General features: G+C 40.7%; 1 protein-coding gene across 1 annotated transcript in view; it reads left to right on the forward strand.

Moving 5' to 3' along the window:
- The window catches only part of KTN1 (kinectin 1), a gene marked incomplete in the record, with an annotated part of 2,305,074 nt that overhangs the window by 1,004,699 nt on the left and 1,284,182 nt on the right, over positions 1-16,193 (forward strand). The window contains 1 exon segment of the mRNA XM_044074427.1: positions 353-390. Coding sequence (XP_043930362.1) covers positions 353-390 — 38 coding nt within the window.

Consider the following 16,193-nt stretch of genomic DNA (forward strand, 5'->3'; position numbering starts at 1 on the left):
GTACTCTAATGCTTCAGGACTTGAGTCTTTAACATTTTTCCAACCTCTGGCCTCCCAGGAGGTTTTTGTTTATGCGTTTTTCCCCCAATTGCAGTTCTGTAAAGTGCTGTCCTAGTATCAGGTCTAGCAGGTGCACACCAAGTGTTCAGTATCATTGGATCTCTATCTGACAGTGACCCTTCTTGCCGTCCATTGTTATAACTTGTTTGTATTGTTCAGCATCAGCAGTAGGGTACAGTTGCTGCATATTGTGCCTGGAATGCTTTTTTGAGAAACTATTACATACATGTTGTTGTAACCGTTGCAACTGTGGTTTGTTATAGCTGTTCTTTTTCCCCCCCTTTATTTCCAGATATCTTCTGCAGTCTTGGAAGATGACCTGTTGAAACAGTAAGTGCTTCACTTCAGAGCATTGTATATTGTGAAATGTTAATTTGATCCTAGTTTATGGTGTAAGGTATTAAAATTTGTATATGTGTGTGTGTGTGTGTATATATATATATATATATATATATATATATATATATATATAAATATATATATATATATATATATATATGCGTGTGTGGGTATATGTGTGTGTATGTGTGTATATATGTATGTATATATATATATATATGTATGCGTATAGATATATATATATATATATGTATAGATATATATCTATATATATGTGTATATATATATATATATATATATATATATGTATGTATGTATATATATATATATATATATATATATATATATATATATATATATACATATATATACATATATATATATATACTGACATTTCAGTTTTGAACATTAGGATTTGTTTGTTGAGGGACAAGGTCCCATTTTTAAATACCGCTGGTTAATTACAGATTCAGTGCCAACTTTACCTCCCCTGTAGAGACTAGTCACAATACCACTAGATTGCCAGGCACCCAGTATTACTGCTGCACAGGTTAAAACAGCATTGTCCAAGGCCAAGAATACAGCTTCTGTGTGACCTGACAATATCCCTGGCTCTGTTCTACATGAACTACAGAGTGAACTGGCACCTCACTTGTGTGCCCTGTTCAATCACAGCCTCACCTCGGGCTTTGTCCCTACCGAATGGCTCACTGCAACAGTCATCCCCCTCCACAAAGGAGGAGCGACTACATACCCTGGGAACTATCACCCCATTAGCTTGATGAGTCTGATATGCAATGCTGTGGAACCCATCATCATGGACCTAATAAACAAGGATTTAGGGAGTCTCCAAACTCTGGATCCCACACAGTTTGATTTTGTTAAGGGTAGATCATGCCTGCTCAACTTGGTCAACTTTTTTGAGTCCATAATCAGAGCTGTGGATGAAGGCAAGGTGGTTCATACAGCCTACCTTGATCTGGCCAAGGCCTTTGATACCATTCCCCACTCAGGAATCATAGAAAAACTCACTAAGCTAGGCATCAACCCCTATATCACTAGGTGGGTTGCAAACTGGCTCACAGGTAGAACCCACAATGTGAAAGTAGCTGACGCCAAGTCAGACTGCTGATCAGTCATGAGCGGAGTCTCACAGGGTTCGGCCCTGGGTCCTGTCCTGTTTGGTGTCTACTTCTCTGAAGTTCAGGCCAACACGAAGGGACTCTGGCTGACAAAGTTTGTAGCCACTTGCAAGTTGGGACCTATTATTAACTCCCAGAGTGCTGTTGCCATCCTACAGAAAGGCCTCACTGAGACCAACGACTGGTGTCAGAACCGTGGCCTTAAGCTTAATGCCAAAAAATGTCATCATCCTCTTTGGGGAAAACCCAGTTCCCATGAATAATTTACCTCATCGATGGTAGTCCACTGAACACAGAAGGCATTATAAGAGATCTGGGAACACAGGTTCACAGCAACCTCTCTTTTGACCACCACTTTGCCACTGTGGTCAGAAAGTCCTATGTGGCACATCTCATTACTAACGGTTTTGCATCCAGGAAGAGAGGTCATCGTCTCCCTCTACTCTCCCTTATTTGGCCAGTCATCGAGTACAATGCACCATTTGGCATGTACCTCACTAAGCACATGCAACAACTGGAGAGGGCACAGAAGTACCTCACAAAGAGGATCCTAGGCCTTAAACATTTATCCTATATGGACAGACTAAAAAAACTCCAACTATTCTCTGTCTCATATCACCTCCATAGAGGCGATCTGTGCTTGACTTACAAAGTCATGTCTGACCCAGCTCTGTTAGAAATGCTACATCTAAAGAAATCCCAATCCCTCCACACCACACGCCCCAGAGACCTCAACCTCATTACCACAATCAACAGAACATGCTGGAGGGACAGGTTCATAAGCCAGAGACTGCCCATGCTATGGAATAGACTTCCCATACATGTCAAGCAGAGCACCTCACTGGTCCTCTTCAAGAGAAATCTTGATGAGTGGATGAGAAATAGAAAATTCACCCCAGGGATCACTCCAGTGGCTTTACTTGACAGAGGCACTGGGAACTAAGGTCGGGTGGCACGATGCCAGGGTAATCCCATGGGCTAGGCTTGTAAAGGATCCAGGGCCATTAGCCTAGTACACACATGTGAGCCTATGAAGTAAAAACACATTTACAGAATGTTAATTCTTAGCAAGTAGTATGGATACTGTACTATCATAGTGAGAGGGAAGAAATAGGAGTACTGTGTGACAGGTGGCATAAGTATGGGGGAAGAAGAGGTACAAAAGTGAAGATGATTCACGGAAGTAGGGAAAGAAGAAACTTTAAATTAGGACTCCTGTATGAGCTCTTTGGCTTAATTTTTTTAACTATTGGAGACATTAGGGGAGTATAGTAAAAGATAAGAGTCGAGGATTACTGGTGCCTGACAGCAGAGTGAAGGGTTTGGACTGGAGGCACAGACGAACAGTTCTGAAAATTGTAGATGTCTTGATTAGTAAGTAAAGCTAAATGAATGGCGATGAGTAAAGGCACCTGAAATAGAGAAGGGCAGGAAAACTGTGAACCAAATGAAAGTCAGGGCTGTGTAATTCTTAAGATGAGCTAGCCTAGTAGGATGACCGCCATTACTGCCGATGTGACACCACTACAGTAGTATGGTGGGCCTTTCTGTTCTAGGTGTTGCAATTTGCAACTTGTGGCTTAATGCTGAGAGATGCTAAGAGCTTGATGAAATAGTTCCAAGATCTGGTCCTTTTTGGTTATACTATAGGTAGGTCGACAGCACTGTGTGTACCAACCACTTGTGTTATTTTCAGGATTCCCTGTCAGTTTTGCTGTTGCTAGATGATTTGTTCTGAACACAAGAATTTGTGCTGCATCAGATGTTTTTCTTTCATTTATTCCATTTGCTGCCATCCATTGACTTAATGATGCCTATGTTTTTTAGTGTTACTGCTTACCTTTGTCGTTGCCCCATAAAAGAAACATGCTGCAGTTAACCTGCTGTTGAATTCTTTCATATTTTATGACTTTATACAGTTTTAAAAAATTTCTAAAATGTTTTTTATGACTGGTGTTTTTTTAAACATGTTTTGTGATCGTCATATTACAAAACCAGCTGCAGCATCACTGGTGGTGAAAAATAAGTATAAAAAAGTAAACAGTTGCAACAAAAAATGCAAGCTAAAGTCAGTTATGGGGCATGATTGCTGTCTTTACTAAAATTATACAGGTTAGCATTGCAAAAATCATTTGTTTTTTATGCGTGTGCAGGACTGTATATGCACATGTTGTTGAGCTGATGAAAACTGTACTATAGAGACATCAGTTATGATCCAGAAGCAACTGTAGCATGTATTTTTTGTTTCAAATATTTTTGTGATGTAATGTAGGGGACCTTCCTTGGTTGATTGGTGTTTTTTCTCTGCCAATTAGAATTCAATAGCTTTTTGTGTAAGGTCATATTTGTTTACATCATCTTGCCCATTCTAGTGATGCCATAATGTAATGTGGTAGCATCTTAAGCACACAGTTCCCTAGCCTTAACGAGTTCAAATCTGGTCCCATGCACGGTTTGGATGTCTGTCCTTGCAGTTGTCTGTAAAGCTGCATTCCTATGCCTAAACTTTTAAAGATCCATCATCATACTATACTGGACCCTCACCTGTACAGTCTTGTGGAAGGATATCATCTTGCCATTTGCCAGAAGTGCCAGACGTTCAGTCAGGCTGCTCAGTGCTGAAGGAGGGCGAATTAATGGATTATTCTGTAAGACTGATGGATCTCGCAGCCCCAAGTAAGTCTCAAAGCACTGCCTCTGGCACAGTGACAGTTCAAGCTTAAGAAACTCATTCAGGTAAGTCCTGTGTTCAGCCAGCTCACACCTTAGAACCCTGCAAGTTGTGAAGTTGCCCTTTGTTAGATTGTTTAAGCCCTAACCAGGTATTTGTGTCAAGTCGAGGAGAGTGAGATCGAGCAGTCATGCTAGCAGCTTCTACTCTGGGAGAGTGTATAAGGTTCTTGAATTGCCATATCTTTGTATTACTAGCTAGAGCCTTATAGGTTACTAACCTGATCTCAGGGATAGACATTCCAGGGTCATCCATTCACCGATTGGAGTATCTGTATGAAGGATTGACAATTTCCAGTGCTATGCTGGCCCAGTTGATAAAGGCCTGTATGATCATATCATGCCAGGACTTTGCATTTTAGGATCTCATCATCTAGTATATGTGGATGCCTGGTGGAAGCTCAGTTTCTGGTTACTAAATGTGGGTTATATGCTTTTTAAGTGTTAATGAGCTAGCTTCAATGATTATTTCATTTTCTCACGCATTGTAGAGAACTCCATTTTGAATGCAAGAAGTTGTGGATCATAGATCACATCTGTCATCTCTGTGTTTATAAGATTCCTGATATAACTTGGTGTCACAGTGGTGAAGAATCTGTAAACAGAAAAAAAACCTGCTGAATTAAGAAAGTAAATAGTTTTCATGATTATCTTTTTGGAAGTGCAGAAGTTTTTCGAAGGAAAAATTAACAACCATCTCTGGAGTATAGTGGAAAACTTGACTTAAAACTGGAAGCTTTGGGTCCAGGAATGTATTATTCCTCACTGAAAAATCTGACATATACTGTGTTATGTTCCTGCATATTGCTGGGGAAAAAACAATGGAGTTGACGCCTTTTACTTTTCTGAGGAGAAAGAAAATGCAGCAGCACAGAAACAATGCATTATAATTGGAACTTAGAATTTTTATTTATGCATTTGTCTGAGGTCATGTACTGCATATATATGTGCGTCACTAAACTGAAGGTACCCAAAGACAAAATTTGGTGATCCTCATTGCTCTGAAACAAGACAAAATTATTTTGTGTAAAGAGAAATGAAACAAGGGGCAGGCATTTAAGAGAGGCCAGACCTTGTCAACCGCTGTGGATGTGTGCAGAGTAGGTGAAATTACTGTTGCACAGGTAAGTTAACTAATGAAATAAATGTGTATAGGATGCATTTTGAATCAAATACTGAATAAGAAGTAATGGATACGAAATAACTGTGCCTTACGAAAGGTATTGGATCCTAGGTTCATGGCTTGTAGGAGTGAAGCCTTAACTGTGACCCAGACACCCAGAGCTTGATTAATGGACCCAGCACTGTAGGATGCAGGCAGGGGAAGGAGTAGCAGAAATGAAAAAGCCATGAGGCTGTGTGTTGTAATAAAGCATATACAATGGAGGACATAATGACTGCATCATTGTCATTAAGGTCAGCACTAGGTGTGACTGTAGATATGACACTGAGTTGCTCGATTTTTAATCAGTCCTGTAGAATATGTGGTAGAAAAAATATTCTGTAATGTGTGTAAAAGTAAAAAAAGTGTGTTCAAAGTACGAATGTTATTGAATAGAAACATGGAGATGAACATATGGGCACTGTGGAAGTGAAAACACATGATACTGTAGTGTGTGAAAATGTAGAGTCAGCGAGGTATGGGTGCAAAGCATAGTGCTGGGGGAGATGAGAAGCAATTGACAGATTGTAGAATTTAAATCTGGTACAGTAGCAGAATGTTGTTCTAAGTGTTTCACTGTTGCAGTCCACACATATTGGTCATTCGGCTTCCGGTAGCCCTCAGTTGGCCCGAATACCAGAGTCCTTGGTATATGACGTCGGCTGCCTCCGGTTGTAAAACTGATGTCAGTACGTCGGGTATAAAGGGAGGCAGCCAACGCCATTTCCTCAGTCTTTCTTGCTGCGTAGCCCGAAGCAGATGCAATTCGCACTAGTGCCGGTCGGCTGTTTATCTTTGGTTTGCTTTCAGACTACCAAGTTGACGACGCTTTCAGATAACTACCCCATTGGGGATCCTCTTTTCTTGTTTTAACAAATGTCAGGTAAAGTTAATAACAGTCTTGCCTGTGGAAAACAGATTCCGCACCGTGATTTCCGTTCCTATTGTATAACTTGTTTGGGCCTTGAGCACGACATCCCTAACTGCGATCTGTGTGCTTCTTTTAACCCGTGTACCATACGCCGTAGCGCTAAGATTTTGTATAAGCATTTCGGAGTCTGGCCTAAGTTCGTCGGTATGGCATCTTCTGGTCTTCCGACTTCGGATATTCCTAGGAAACGCAAAGACAAGCACCGCGACAGGCCTAGGGTTAAATCTACTGATGACGCCCCAGTAAAATTGGTCGTTAGCACAGCGTTAGTCAGTGAGGTGCCTTTGCAGCCCCTGCAGTCCACAGATTTTCAGCCGCAAGCCTCTGCCGAGACCTTTACGGAGTCCTCCATGCCACAGGCTGCTATTTTGTCTTCAGACCCTCTGCCTGTCGCCACCTCAGATGGGTCCGGAGACACTTTGCAGGCACCAGCTTCTGACGCCTCTTCTCTTCGACATGAGACCAGAACCAGACCGACTACCTTAGCTAAGACTTCTGCAGTTGCTAGGCCTCTCCAGTCCCACCGGATTGCTAGCAAACCTTCCAGCTACAAACCTACGCACAACCAGGCATCAGCCTCCCCTCTTGTACCTCAGTCCCAGTTGGTAAAGATGGCCGGTAAGCAGCACACAAGTAAAGCTGAACAGGAATTAAAGTGAAAGGAGACCTTAGATGCTGTTAAACAGTCAGAGACAACTGAATGAATGAGTGCTATGTTCATTATTGTAATGAAAGATGAAGTCTGTGCTTTCATTGATTCATAAGACCTGAATAAAGTGATTGAGATGGCATTCATTACACCCTACTTGCTGTTGAAGAGGTTAGTTCAAGAATTTCAAATGCTTTTGTAAGATGAAGCAGACACCAGAATATGTACATTGAATATGCCGTTAGGAAAGAACATTTTATTTAAACTTCAGTTTGTATTTTTGTCACTACCAGAGGTATTCCAAATTGCTTTTAACCAAAGCAGTTGAATGTTTGGAATGTGTTGTAAATGTATTTATCTTATTATGCTGTGGGTTCAGACACTAGAATAGCTTAAGACACCAATACAGCTCTTAGATGGTTTGTAACAGCATTATTCCTCTCTACATTGGAGCAAATGTAAAATCGGAATGATAGGTCTGAAAATACTTGCATCAGATTCTAATTTCACATGGTCCAAAAACCTGATCCAAAAAGAATGAGCAGTTATGCAAATGCCAAAGCGTAACACATGCAGACATTGTGGTACTTGCTACGTCTGAAATAACTGTGTCTTAAGAAAAGTATTGGATTTTAGGTTTATGGCTTATAGGAGTGAAACCTTAACTGTGACCCAGTCACCCAGAGCTTAACTAATGGTCCCAGCACTGTAGGATGCAGGCAGGGGAAAGAGTGGAATGTAAGGTTGTGGTCTGCTCCCTTCCCCTCTTCTAGTGGAGAGTGGAGAGCTGAAGGAGCTTGGGTAGCACATAGGAGGTATTATTTCTCTGAATACTGTGTAAACTGCTTCCAGTGCTTCAGGGAAAGAGCAGAGCTGCTTACTGTTAACATTCCTTGTTGAAGTAAGCATGGCCAGCTGATTGCATGCCTCCATTCTCCTTAGTCAAGTGTCCACGAGTAGTTTCGGGTCAGAATACTAAAATGAAAATAAGGGAGTAGGGGGATAATATGCTTAAGTCTGGTAAGGTTGCTGTTAAGCAACCTTTTTTGATAACTCTGGAGCTTAAAAACTTTAGCAAAACGACTTTGGCAACTGAAAGTAGAGTTTTTGCCAAACTTAGGCAGCCTACAACAAGAAAAATAACCAGAGATACTATAGAGGTATGAGAAATATTTTGAAAGAAATTTGTATAAAGCAGAGGAATGTGGAAACCAGGAAAGAGAAGAAATGTAAATGTTTATGGAAGACATATGACAATGTTACAGGAAGATGAGGATCAATATCTAAAAGTTAATATAGGAGAAGGATCAGAGGCAAGTAGGGGGGTTCCTCTCGCATAAGTTGTTTAAATAGAGGAAGCAGGCAGTGTGTCCTCTTTCCCCGTTATTTGTTTTTTATTTAGAGCCACTGACAAAGTAAGGGACTCAGACTTAAGGATATAATTGGTATGTTTAATCAAGAAAAGTTTGCTTTATTTTCAGGTATTACTTTTTACTTGATAAATTCAGAAAATGACATTGCATTGCTGTGTAACATTTTCGGCGATTTTTGTCTTAGTATATAAAATGAATGTAAATAAAACTAAGGCTATAGCCATACATTATATACCCACAGATGAAGTGATTCAGCAATACCCATTTTTGTGGGAACACGCCAAGATACAGTATTTAGGAGTGCGGATTAAAAGACTTCTGTTATGGGAGCGAAGGGTATATGGGAATAGACTAAACTGGATAGAAGTACAAAAACTGAGCAACTGGAAGCTGTTTTTTATGGAAGTAAAATACAAGCACTGAAAATATTTTAGTACCTTTAGTTTTATATACAGGTCAGGCATATTTTTATCAACCAGAGAAGTTGTGGATGACAACAGAGTTGAAGGATTTTTTTTTTGGAGGGGAAGAGGGCAAGATTTAACCAGAATCCTCCCAATAGAACAAGGTGATTTAGGATTGCTTGATCTGAATCAATTAAGGCTCATATAACAGAAGCAGAAGATATAATTCAAAGTAGAAAAGGATGATGAATCAAGAAGGGCATTCAAAAAATGAGTGATATTTTGGATGCAGATCTTCGGGGGAGAATATCATACAGAATATTATATTCATAAAATTGCATAAAGTATTCCAAGAAATAAGCAGGAATGGAGAGAAATGAAAATGTTCTTCATTCCACATTGCTGCAGTCCTAACTATTGGGTAGTCCGCTGTCCAGTCGGCCCGAATACCAGAGCGCATGACCGACGCCATATCCTCAGTCTTTATGGTCCGATGCAGAAGCAGGTGCAGGTTGGCGTTCTGAAATTTGAATCAGAGTTGTTAGAATATTTTGGTTTTTCTTGCCTCAGTATTTAACGGATGTCAGAAAAAGTGAATAACTGTATTTCTTGTGGGAAACAGATACCTCATAGGGATTACCATACCTTGTGTATACCTTGTTTAGGCGTTGTTGGATGCACTATTAAGAGAAGGTTAGACTGTGCCAGGTTAGTGTTTGGGAAGCATAAAATGCCGCCGGATGCTCCGGCGGTTGATGAACCGGCAGTCCTCAGTGGAGCCAGAGGTTTTGCCAGGAGTTTCTTTGGAGTCTCAGGCAGAGACTTTACTGTTACAGGATGTGCCTTCTCAGGAGGTAGGCCAGGCTGAGGGGCTTCTCAGGTAACTGTTCTTCCCTCTCTTCCCAAGGTAGTTAGAGCCTCTCCTTCTGTTTCCAAAACTTCTTTGAGAGGTAGGCCAAGTTTAGCTTCAGTGGGGTTTCTCCTAGCACTTCAGGTTCTGTGCCTAAGAAACATATGCTTAAAATGGCAGAAGATTTGATTACTATGATTAGAGGTTCTATGCCCTCCTGATAAGAGGCCTAGGGTGGAACCCGAGTTTGATAGTTTTGAACAGTGTTCAGAGGCTTCTGAGTCTTCTGCGGAAGATTTGCAGGAGTATCCTCCTTATTCTGATTCTGATGTGGATGATTCCACTCCTACAGCTTCTCCTCCTGAGGATTTCTCATTTTCAGAGACTCTGCATTCCATGAGGGAGCACTTTAAATGGGAAGGCCAGGATTACTCTGATTCCAGGCAAAGGGAATTCTTGTTTTTACCCCAGCATAGGCCCTTAGCTATACCTCCTGTGTTGAATGTGGTGGAAGATGTTTTTGCAGAGGCTTCCCTGAACCCTGACTCTGCCTCCTGCTCCTGTTAAACCTGATAGGTACTATAGGGTGCCTGAAGCTCATAAGTATCTTTTTAAGAGTCCTAGGGCAGACCCGGAAACTGTTTCTCAGGGACCTAAAGGTGTTAAGGCCTCTGTGGTTAAAAACCCTGTTCCCACTGATAAAGAGGCAAGGGCTTTGGATAGATGGGGAAAGAAAGTGTATACTTCTTCCACTTTAGCCATGAGGGCGTTGAATTGTCAGTTTCACATGCTAAAATATCAAAATTATCTCCTTTCACAACTGAAATCTAAGGTGGATGCTTTGAAGGTATTGAGTGTAAAGAGTTGCTGGATTTAGTTCATGTGTCTGAACAAGTGGGTAAGCATTCTTTGCAATGTGGTTTTGATGCTGTACAGGCCTCCTCGAGGGTGGCTGCCACTAGTTCTGTTCTTCGCAGGCATGCCTGGTTGAGGGATCAGAATTTAGCTGAGCATGTTAAGACAAGGATTTTGGATGCTCCTTTACAGTCTGATGTGTTGTTTGGTTCGCCTGTGGAAGCAGTTTTAAAGAAAATGGAGGACAAAGCTAAGTCTATGCAAACTGTTAAAGATTTTTTGCAGGTGCAGCCACGGACCTGTAGTAGAAATTGGCCTACTAAGGGATGGGCATATCCTGCTTATGATTCCCAGTCTAGGGGTAGGTCTAGATGTGGTAGGGGCAGAGCTCAAGGTTCTTTTAGGCCTAGAACAGGGAGTTCACCTGCTCAGACTTCTGGTGAGGGCAGGGGTCAGTCCTTTCGTAAACAGACCCAATGACCTGCCTTTTCAGCTGCCAGTAGATTCTCGTCTGGCAGCTCCTTTGGGAGGAAGACTGTCTCTTTTCAAAGAAAATTGGGATTTAATTACTGAAGACAGATGGGTCTTGGATATCATTCACCACGGTTACAGGTTTTATTTCCATACATTGCCCCCTTTCAAAGGCATGCCTCCTCCACAAAGAAAGAGGCTCACAAGCAAATTTCTCTGTTACTCCAAATAGGGCCATTCAGCCAGTCCCTGTATCAGAAAGGGGCCTAGGATTTTATTCTCGCCTGTTCCTAGTACCAAAGAAGGGGAACACGTGGAGACCAATTTTGGATTTATCTATCCTCAACACTTATCTGGACATTCCCAAGTTCAAGATGTTGACGTTACAACAGCTTTTACCTCTGCTGGGCAAAGATCACTGGATGGTAACTTTAGATCTCAAGGAAGCTTACCTTCATGTGCCTATAAGACTAAGTGGCACGAAGTATCTGCGAGCTGGAAATTCTCATTATCAGTTCTCTGCATTGCCCTTTGGCTTATCTACAGAGTATTCACAAAGGTTCTGGCTCCAGTGATAGCTTACTTCAGGCTAAAAGGAATTCAAATCTATCCTTACTTGGACGACTGCCTGATTCTGGCTCAAGAAAAGGAAGACCTTCTACAGCATCTGGAATATGTTATAGCAGTGCTAAGATGCCTAGGGTATTCTGTGAACGAAATAAAGTCCAGTCTAGTACCCTCTCAAGACATGTGCTTTCTGGGTGTGAGACTGAATACAGCAACCCAGATGGAATTTATAACACCGGACAAACAAAAGAGTCTATCCCTTTACTTCCATCAACTATCTCATCAGTCCGTGCTGACTGCAAGGACAGTCCTTCAAGCATTAGGGTTCATGGCATCTTGTATTCTGGTGCTTCCCAATGCCAAACTGCATATGAGGAAGCTGCAATGGTATCTCAAAATGTATGGACACAGCACTGCCAGGATTTGGACACTGTCATTCAAATAATACCTTGCCTTCAAAAAGAATTTTTGTGGTGGGCTCAGGAATGTCACCTAAACAAGGGACTCTCTGTGACCCGCCAGAGTCAGATTTTAACGACAGATGCCTCGGACATTGCTTGGGAGCTCATCTAAATGGAAAGTGGATACAAGACAAGTGGCCTGCCAGACTACAGCATCTACATATCAACATGAAGGAGATGTTAGCAGTCCAGTTTGCATTAATGGCTTTCAAGGAGTTACTTCTTCCAGGGCAGGTGTTGATTCTAACAGACAACACAACTGTCATGTGGTACATCAACAAACAAGGGGAACACATTCTTATCCTCTATGCAGGCAAGCAATGATTTTATGGGAGACCAGCTTGCAACTAACTCTTCAGGCAAGGTTTCTGCAGCACAGAACTCCTTAGCAGATGTGTTAAGCAGACAAATCATGGATCCCGTGGAAACTGGATCTTCATGTATTTCAGAAATTGACAGTGTCATGGGGAACTCCAGACATAGATCTGTTCGCTTCTCCACTAAACCACCAGCTGCCAAAGTTTTGCACAAAGGGTTTCATCACACAGCTTGGAAAGTGGATGCTCTTTCTTTCAGTTGGAAAAATCTTCATGTGTATGCCTTTCCACCTCTGCCTCTTCTTCCAAAGGTGCTCTTAAAGGTCAGACAAGACAAGCCAAGGATGATTTTAATAGCTCCAGATTGGCCTCGCCAACACTGGTACCCACTACTAAGGAGTCTGGTAAGGAAGCCTCCATGACCTTTACCTTTGATTCCACATCTGTTATCTCAGAAGGACGGTCATCTGCTCAATGTCAAGCTTCACTCTCTTCATCTAACAGCCTGGCATATTCTGTGTTGAAACACAGCAGGTCTCAACTTCCTCAACAAGTTTTAAATGTGATTATGGAAGCTAGAAGACCTAGTACAAGGAAAGTAGAAAAATGGAGGAGATTTTTATTTTGGAGTACAGCAAAGAATTTGGAGATTTCTGAGCCTAATTTGAGTGTGGCTCTTCAATATCTTACTGAGTTATTGGACAAAGGTTTGTCCTTCTCTTCCATTAAGATTCATGCTGCAGCAATTTCAGCTCACTATGATTGTGACCCACCATTGTTTTCGCATCCTTTGTTCAAGCAGTTTCTTAGAGGGCAAAGAATATAAGACCCGAGCTCCTACTCCTGCTTGGGATCTCAATTTTGTGTTGGAAAAACTTACTCTACAACCTTTTGAGCCTGCGGCTACTGCTGAATTGAAATACTTGTCATGGAAGACTGCTTTTCTGTTGGCTATTACTTCTGCAAGAAGGGTGTCTGAGTTGCAGGCCCTTATGGCAGTAGAGCCCTTTTGATTTTCCATAAGGATAGGGTATCATTACGCACTAATCCTTCCTTTATGCCTAAGGTGGTTTCTAGTGTGGCTTTAAACCAAACTATTCATTTACCTACTTTTTATGCAGACCCCCAAAATAAAGGGGAAAAGATTTTGCACACTTTAGATGTACACAGGCAATTGCGTTATTATTTAAGCAGGACTAAGGATTTTAGGCAGTCTCAGCAGTTGTTTGTTTCTTTTGCTTTGAGTTAGGGCAAGCCTGTGTCAAAACAAACTATTTCTAGGTGGATTGGGTTTTGCATTGCATTTTGTTATTCCCATCATGGCAAGGAGATTCCAGCTGGGATTAGACCTCATTCCACTAGGGCCACTGCCACTTCAACAGCATTTCTAAAGGGGGTGGCAACTAAGGATATTTTGGAGGCAGCTACTTGGAGTTCAGTGCATACTTTCTCTAAGCATTATCACCTTCCTCTCTACTCTAAGTCTAGGGCTGGTTTTGCCACAGCTATTTTGCAAGGCATGTTGTCAGCTCCTGCTTCTTTATGATTTGCCAGCCTCCCTTACCTCTGCTTTGGGATTCTACCCAATAGTTAGGACTGCAGCAATGTGGAATGAAGAACATAGTACAGTTTTGTACCTACCATAAATGTAGATGTTCGAGGATCCACATTGCTGCAGTCTCCCTCCTTCCCCTCTGTGTTTAGGGGTGGTTGTGTAGGTGAGGTTATATGCTATTTTGTATATATTTTTGTATATATTGTACATATTTTTGGTGCAGGTATATTGGGCCTTGTCTTTTTAGGGTCTTCTGACATCTGGGGCAAGAAAAGACTGAGGATATGACGTCGGTCATGCGCATTAGTACCCTGGACAGCAGACTACCCAATAGGACTGCAGCAATGTGGATCCTCGAACATCTACATTTATGGTAGGTACAAAACTGTACTTTTTGCTAGTAGGGATGACTATAAGTAGGGATATAGAAAAAAAGGCAAGAGTGGGCTGGAATTTGCTGGAGTAAACTCTGGCAAAGCAACCAAAATACTAGGAGAAAATAAGAGATGGAAAGGTAATAGAGTAGCATAAGACCAAGAAGAAGTCTGGACTGCATGTTGGAGACTAGCTTCCCTACTAAGGATTGATAAGAGTATAGGCAAAGAGAAAGGGATAGGGGCTCCAAATCGAAAGACCTGCTCAAATAGAGTTTAAGTTGAATCTAGAGCAGAGGCTGTTGTGCGAAAGGGATAACATAGTAAGGCATGTAAAGAATTGCATGACTATAAGAATAAGTCAGAGGAAGTTAGAAAAGATTGGGAAGAGAGACTGGAAAAACAATTTACAAGGGAACAATGGGAGGGCATGTGTATTGCTTCAAAGTATACAACAAAGTGCAGAAGGTTTAGGATTTTTGTTTACAAGTGTTTGCATAGTTACTTTTATACCCTAAGCAGACTTTAAATATGTTTTCCTCGGGTAGATAGCAAATGTTGGGAGGTGTAATGGGAAAGAAAGGTTCAACTAGGAACATGTTTTTTTGGGAGTGTATTGAGCTGTTAGATTTTTAAAAATTCCCTGCTGAATACTGTTTAGAAGTCTTGGGGAGCCAGATGGCTATAACTAAGGGAATGATTCTTTTGAGCTAGACACATAGCCTGAATTGCCTAGACATATTAAGGCCTTACTAAATTTATTTCTGATGGCAAAGCAATTAGAAAATTGAAATCAGCATCTAATCCTGCTGTATTTGAAGTATTTAGTATTGTAAAAGAGTTTAAAAAAAAATGGAAATTGGATCTTAAGGAATGGGAAGGAACAAATTACAAAGAAATTGAGTTTGTAGGAACAGTACATACAAAATGTTCAGGAGTATGACAGGTTTAAAGGAAGGCAGGAATTGAGCAATTTGTGATTTTGAACTAAATGAAAGCTGTAAAGAAAACGTAACAATGAATGTAAATGAAAGTCATTTTATTTTGTGTTAATGTATGTGTGCCTATGTCTTAATTATTTGTTAGTACTTTTATTAATTAAGAGTGATGCTTAAAGAATTGTTGGCAGTAGTTTATGGGTGTGACATTCTATGAATGTCTATGATGAAGAAAATTTCAGATTGGAATTGAACACAGACTCTTTCCAAAGAAATTAAAAAAAAAGTCCTTGTCCAATGTGTCTGTAAGATTGCAGAGAATGTTAGTTTAACCTACAGAAGTATGATTTGATAGTGTTATAGTGACCAGGCAAGGAATTGCATATAACATAGGTTGAACAGAGCATCTTTGCTAGGAAAGTCAATACCAGGCAGTCTAGAGATTCTTTGGGCAATATTGCTGTTAGCAGTGACCAAAGTAAAAAAAAAAAAAAGAAAGAATTAGAGATGCACTGATACTGACTTATAGCTACTGAAAGCAATACAGGATGGTGCGTGTAGAACTCATGAGTAAGGAAAAAATATACAACTTTATTTTTCTTGCAGAAAGAAATCATTTGTGGCCATATGTTGATATTTACAGCTGAAAGAATTCACAGTTATTAGAGAAAATGGAGGAGGGGCTTCATGCATCATGTCTGGGAACAGTGACTTGCAAAAAAGTCGCAGTGCTGTGTTTTAGCTTTGAATGTTGTCAGGGCTAGTAGTGCAGAGTTGTAATCTATAATTCTTAACCTTAGGAAATTGTTAAGGAAGATAATGCCACCATACCTTTCTTTTTTATACCATTTTTTTTCTTTTTTAAACACCTTTATTGAATTATCACTTATGATGTAAGTAAAGTTACATTTATATAAAAGTAATCAAATTCTATTAAGTTTACGTTTACAAACATTATACTTCACATGTATTGATATATATATATATATCATATAACCTAAGCAAATTTACATAA

The sequence above is a fragment of the Protopterus annectens genome, chromosome 6.part0 (genome assembly GCF_019279795.1).
Source record: "Protopterus annectens isolate FY-2018-M chromosome 6.part0, PAN1.0, whole genome shotgun sequence".
Classification (NCBI taxonomy): domain Eukaryota; kingdom Metazoa; phylum Chordata; order Ceratodontiformes; family Protopteridae; genus Protopterus; species Protopterus annectens.